This window comes from Mastigoproctus giganteus, chromosome 4 (genome assembly GCF_048544385.1).
Source record: "Mastigoproctus giganteus isolate SK-2022 chromosome 4, ASM4854438v1, whole genome shotgun sequence".
NCBI classification, from domain to species: Eukaryota; Metazoa; Arthropoda; class Arachnida; order Uropygi; family Thelyphonidae; genus Mastigoproctus; species Mastigoproctus giganteus.
Window position 1 is genome coordinate 114,777,569 of NC_143578.1, and position 7,157 is coordinate 114,784,725.

Here is a 7,157-nt window from a genome sequence, read left to right on the forward strand (position 1 = left end):
CATATGCCACATTGTAGTAAAAAAGTAACATTAATTTCAGTCTTGCTTCCATTGCTCTGTTATACTTAGACTGGTCAAACAATTTGTTGAAGCATTTGATCCTGAAGGTGACACCTTCAGGCATATAGAATCAATGTTTTCAAAATTTTCTGATGCAGTAGTGAAAGGTAGCATATTGATTGTCCACAAGTTTAACTAATGTTGGCTTCAACTGGAAGACAAAATGACTGATGCTGAGCGATATGCATAGCAGTCATTTCACCTTATGGTGAATAACTTCCATGGCAACATTAAGAGTGAAAATTTCAAAGAAATAGTGGACAAGTTGATTGAAAAATGGGATGTAGAATGTCAATCTAGCTCCATTGAAGTCTCGCTGTTTTTTTTGTTTTTTTTTTCCAGACCAAATCTGGGCAACATTAGTCTAAAGCATGAGAGATTCCACCAGGATAATACAATCAATGGAGAAAAAGTACCAAGGAAGGTAGGATTAACTATGATGTATCTGGTTCTTGGTTTGGAATGATTACACTGACCACCAAAGACATGTTCGAGTGTACATTTTAAAAAAAAAATTGATTAAACTGGGGAAAGTGTCTGCTTTTTATTTTCTCTTTTTCAGTTTGTTTACTTGTACCAGAGATATAGCAGTATCTTTGTTCCGTCTTCTCTACAGAAGTTGAATATCTTTAATAAATGTGACATTATTATTGCTTATGAGTTCAAATTCACCAAGAGAAAACACCAAGAAATGTAGATGAACAGAACCTTTTGTTGAAGATTTGTTACACTTCTGGGCTAACAATTTTACACAAAATTGTTAGCCCAGAAGTGATATCAATCTTTAATTTCCAATATCTCATTAAATTAGCATCAGATTGAAAAGTTATGCAAAATTGGCTAAGAAATCATTTCCTATGCCAATTATTTGGCATTAGCAGGTACACTTCATATCAGAAACCACTGAAGAGTTTTCTGTTGAAAATGATGCAGACGATTCATTTAGTGCATTTAGTACAAACCATTTTTTTAAAAAAATACATTTGGTATCCTACCTTGGCAAATGAAGTTGAGAGCAAGCAGATTTTTAAAATAATTTTATGTAGATAATTTATGGTTTGTGTATATATACATCAGACATGTTACACTTGTTTAATAATTATGTTATTATTTTCTTATTTCAGGGCCAAATAGCTGTATCAGGAAGTTTATCTGTATTGCTAGATTCAACGTTATGTGCCTTGGGCCCTCTTTTATGTTTAACTGCTGCAGTTGATGAACTAAATGGTTGTTCTCAAGAAACACTGAGCCATATTTTAGATCATATTGCATACATTATGCCAGGACTTTAAAATTTATAATAATATTTGTACAGAATATTTGACCCTAATATTATATGCAGGAATATTTATACAGTTACTTATGAAAAAGTAATTATATTTTCTTACCACTGATACCAAAAAAATTCCTGCCCTAAGGTATGTATAACTTGATAAAATAATTGTATGGAATTTTCACATTGAAAACATTTAACCCAAGGATAACTTATCTTAAGAGGATAGTGATAAGGAACACAGACATAGTTTAACCAGTATATTAGATACCATTAGCTGTATCCATTAAAAAAAAAAAAAAAAAAACTCCAGTTTGAAAGGCGTACAATATGTTGTGGTTTTGTTAAGACCACAACAAAAGTTTAGTGGGTGGGATAGCAAACATAAAAATCGAATTACAAAAAATAGACTTTGAAGTGTAAAATTGATTTGTAAATTAAATAAACAAATAAATTTATAGAGGTCTTTTAGAGGGTACTATTACTAATGAAAAGGCAGTGGAACTTGATGTATATGATTATCAGTAGTGATAGCAGTTTATATCTAGTTAGGTAATTTTACTCTTATAGCCTTTTAATATAAATTAGTTTTGATCTTGTCATTTTGTATCACCCCTTGCTGATTTTATTTATGTCCATTAGAAGACAGAGAACTAACACCACTTTTTCTGTTTTCCTCCCAAGTTACAAAATTTAATAAGTTCTTAACATTATTTTCACCTTTATGTTTCGTTTAAACTTTCAGGTAGAGCTATTTTTCATTCTAATTGCTATTCCCTTTCATTAGTAATATAGTGCCCTTTAGAAGAGAACCAAGAACTAATTTTACATTCTTGTTTCTCTTCTCAAGAGAAACAAGAATGTAAAAGTGTTAAGCTTTTGTGAATATTTCAGTATATTTCATTTGCATTTTAATTTCAGTATATTTCATTTGCATTTTAATTTTACTCTTTATTTTACAGTTTGATATTTAGCTATGTATGTTCCTCATCCCTAGAGACTGGAGACAGAGTTCAGCAGAATCTTTAAATGTCAATAAATGTGTATTAAATGCAGACTGATGAAAACACTTCAATAAACATTTTAAAGTAAAATTCTTACATGGGATATAATATAACTATCCTTTATTTCATTTAACTACTAAAAAAACTGTGTTATGTGTTGGAAACTAAATTTTTATATTTACATGTAACTTCTCTAGTATGAGGATTTTAATATTGTGTGGTTTAACTGGCCTGTTAAGAAAATTAGCAAGAAATTAGTTCTGAGGTTAAGAATGGGTGTAGATAATCCATATGTACTTTATAACTTTTTATAAATTAAGGAAAATTCCAAAATGCTTTTGTTGATATATGTACTATTTTGGGGTGTACTTAACCCAGCAGTCATACTCTCATGTTGGCGCCTCTGTAGCCAGGTGGGAAGGAGCAGCAGTGCGTAGCACACGCTTCTTGATTAGACCGGGGTTCGAGCCCGTCACCACCAAATACGGAGGATGCGGAAAGGTCAGGGAATGACCACCGCATATTCCCGGAGCAATATAGCCATAGTTGCTAATGCTCCTAAAAACCAAATAACAATAACAACATACTCTCATGTGGGACCTAACGGATGCTAAAATTACTTTTTAATTTCTGGTTTTTTAAATTCTGCATAGAGTACAAAGGGCGTTCAAAAGGTTTGTAGCCTGAGTTTTAAAGTTTTATTTGATGAGTCTGGTGACACGTTTTGGCTGCAATGACATCACTGTCAGAAGGGAAAATGGATGCCAGCCAGGTATTTTTTTCAAATTAGGAAATAGATGAAAGCCTGATGGTGCTAGATATAGTGAATATGGAGAATGGTCCAACATTTCAAAGTTGCACTCATGCAGTGCATCCATGGGAAAGACTTATGAGCAGGCACATTTTCCTGGTGGAACATAATTAATTTGGCATTTTTATGCAAACGCCTAACAAAGGCTGGGTAATATGCTCCTATGGCTGTCTGGTCTTTCTCCAGAGCACTAGCAACACTCCATCAGCATTCCAAAAAACCGATGCCACACACATCTTTGCCAGCAGGAGGAATCAACTTGGTTCTCTTTGGGGGACCCACATCTCGTCCACAGTCACAACCCTTGCAATGCATTTTTGCAAGAGTTGTGCGATCAAAAATGCACAACCCTTGTGTATTTTCGATCTCTTGTCAACAATTTTGGGACCCATCATATTGAGACCTTTTTCATAGTGAGAACCTCTGTTATTATGTAGTACACACATTCAGATGAGATGCCAAAGATGCTGGTAGTTTCCCAACGTCTTTGGCAACAAATTGTCACTCGGTGATCGACAATGTGTCTTGACAATGTGCATGATTTGGTGATCGACGTCAAATCATGCACATTGTCAACAACTTCAGGAGTGTTGGATGCAAGTCTTCCACAGTGTGGGTCATCTTCATTTAAGTTTTACTGCCTACTTATTAAACCTTGGAAATGGAAGAAGCACCCTCCCCATTGTAACCATATCGTCAATAATTGCCTTTGGCATCAGGCTCTTTTTTTTACAAATATTGGATGACTGTGCAGTGACTGATTTTGGCCATCTTTCCTCATTTGTACAACTTCCTTGACTTCAATACCTGTAATTAAAAAAATAGTCATTATTGACACTGCCTGAAACTTGGTGAGTTATTATTTGAAGTGTTATACATTAAATACAGAAATTTTGAACAAATACCACTACTATCCTTTCATACTGAGGCCCCACAAGATTTTCAGTCATCCAATATTTGGGAAAAAAAGGGACTAACACCAACAATGGAGGAGGAAGGAGCATCCTTTCCCATAGTTAAGAAGTGGGCAGCAGAATTTAAACGAGGGCAGGGAAAAAGAGCCTGGAATATAATCCAAGCTGTGGAAGATATGAGTATGTCACTTCAGAAGTTGTGCAATGTTCATGATCTGGTGATGAGTGATCGACAGATGACAGTTCAGTACATTGCATCTTTTGGGCATCTACCATCCTTTCATACTGAGGCCCCACAAGATTTTCAGTCATCCAATATTTGGGAAAAAAAGGGACTAACACCAACAATGGAGGAGGAAGGAGCATCCTTCCCCATAGTTAAGAAGTGGGAAGCAGAATTTAAACGAGGGCAGGGAAAAAGAGCCTGGAATATAATCCAAGCTGTGAAGATATGAGTATGTCACTTCAGAAGTTGTGCAATGTTCATGATCTGGTGATGAGTGATCGACAGGTGACAATTCAGTACATTGCATCTTTTGGGCATCTCATGCAAACGTGCACCACATAATAACAGAGGTTCTCACTATGAAAAAAAAAGGTGTTGACATAATGGGTCCAAAAGTTGATAGCAGATAAAAAATGCATAAGAGAGTTGTCAATGTGAATATTTGCATTATTTTTAAGCAGTTCTAGCAAATTTCTTTGCATGGTTTGTGAACATGAAAGAGATGTGGGTCCATCACTTTCAGTCAGAGACAAAGGAGCAGTCCAAATAGTAGAAACACAGATCTTCCCCTCCAAAGAAAGCCAGTTTTGCATGAAAAGATCAGACAAACCCCAAGGAAAACTCAACACAGGAGTCTTGTTCCACCAGGACAATGCACTGCATGAATACAGTTTTGAAATGTTGGCCGATCCTCCAATTCACCAAATCTAGCACCACTTATTTCCTAATTTGAAAAAAACATTTATCTCGCATACATTTTCCCACCAATAGTGATGTCATTGCTGCTGTGGATTCATTCTTGGAGACTGAAATGAAAATTTTCTTTACAGCTCAAATCTATGCATTGCAGCATTGGCAAAAGTGTATTGACTCCAAAGGGGCCTAAGTACAAAAGTAACATGGTATTGGACTTCTTAAATAAATCCATCGTACTCAGGCCATGAACTTTTTCAAATGCCACTTGTAAAACAACTGATTGAAAATAGCATTGCTGAGTGGTGCTACTGAGCTGTGTGCAGCTAGAAGTGACTCTCTGTCAAGACCATCAAAGAAATGACGATTCCTAAAGAGAAGTTTTAAAAACAACATATCAGCTAATTTCAATTAATTTAGAATCCTGCAGTGGAAGTTCTCTTTTCCATAATAACACGAGGTGGGAGAAATGGAGCACAAGAGTGGCATTTTACTGCCATGGTTAAAAGAAACTGGTCCAATAAACAGCTACAGAAAACTAGCACGAAAAGTAACTTTTGGGACAATAAACAGACCAAAGTTTCTCCTTGTCGTAAATTGGACCTGTTTTATAGTATTTCCAGTTTTCTGGCAATTCAGCCATTTTCTCCTTAATAAGGATTAAAAAATAAGGAATAAATTTAAAATAAAATAAGTTGTTTGTAAAATACAGGATACTGTTAAAATAATGGCACATTGAGATCGGATGTATATATACAGTGCAGATATTTCAGTGTGGAAAAAAGAACACGGCAGGTCATGTGATTACTGTATTTATTTATGTTTGCCATTTTCAAAGTGAATTAATTCTGTGCTGATATCACGGATTATACCACTGTTTTACATTTATTTTAAATTAAAAACCCTTAACTATGGCTACCAAAGTTAAACCTCATACAGCGAAGAAAAGAAGAACAACACTAAAGCTTAGTGACAAACTTGTTATAATCCACACTATTACATTAGGGTCACCCAGAATGTTAATTAATATACCCAAATGTATTGTGTGTAAATTGCATGTGTTCTCTGCTCAATTTGCCTATTTTGCTGGACGAAACCCCAGTTTCTGGTGAAAATACCGTATTATCTATGCCCAAGACCCAGTAACTCATCCAAGGAGTCAAAAAAAGTCTATAAAAGTTGCTCACGTCATCAATGCAATTCATTCTCTGGCCTTTTCCACACGGTGTGGGAAGGATGGCGACAATACCATTGTGCTATCCATGTGGACTAAACTTGATATAATAAAGAAAATAGAATGGGGCATAAGCAGAGGTGTATTAATGGCATAATATAGCATTGGATCATCAATATCTTTGTTTCTTATGTGCATTTAATAAAATTGCATTCTTAATCCCTATTTCTTATTTGGTCACATTATTTTCGCATTATAAATAAAACTTTATAGATAACGGAAAAATTGAATAATGGCACCTTGAATCCCCGAAAGTGCGGTTATTCAGAAAGTCTACTGTAATATTGAAGAGCACTGAATTTTTTTGACATTAAAAATGTCATTACTGCCGTTATTTGGAAAAAAGTGTTGCATTACCTAGAAATCGTTATATAAAATCGTCACGAAACCCAGTATGCATGCATTGTACTTGACTTTAAAAACGCCTTTTCTTGGGCACATGCATTGTACTTGTTGCACCACTGCATGCAACAAGTAAAATGTGTGCCCAAGAAAACTGAATTGTACGCAACAAGTGCAATAACACCACAAGCACAGTTGAGCAATTACCGTTACGTTATAAGGTTATATAGCATAATGATTATTACGCAAGTAACTTTGCCAAAATCTACAGCCCAGTGTTCAAAGGAATATGAAAGAAAGGGATGTTGGACAGAAATGTGAATCCAGATGAAATTGAACAACAGTGTTTTGCTGTGCCTGGAACTTCTGAAACTGCCCACAAGAAAACTCAAGCTCAAAAGTTGAAGGAATATCATGAAAGAAAGAAAAGGAAATTGGACAGAAATGTGAATCCAGATGAAATTCAACAAGTGTTTCATTATGCTTGGAACTACTCAAAGTGCACCCAAAAAAACTTGAGCTGAAATAATGAAGGAATATCATGAACGGAAAAAAAGGAAATCAGAAATTCAAACTATTCCGAATCATAATGAAATTCAA

At 35.0% G+C, this 7,157-nt stretch overlaps 1 protein-coding gene across 1 annotated transcript in view; it reads left to right on the forward strand.

Annotated features, from left to right (window-relative positions):
* The window catches only part of LOC150087003 (uncharacterized), a 293,648-nt gene extending 291,516 nt beyond the window's left edge, over positions 1-2,132 (forward strand). Inside the window, exon 8 of the mRNA XM_090371738.1 lies at positions 1,185-2,132. Within this exon, the coding sequence (XP_090227864.1) occupies positions 1,185-1,352 (168 nt within the window). The 3' untranslated portion in view covers positions 1,353-2,132. The remainder of the gene's footprint in view (positions 1-1,184) is intronic.
* Positions 2,133-7,157: the final 5,025 nt, after the last annotated feature.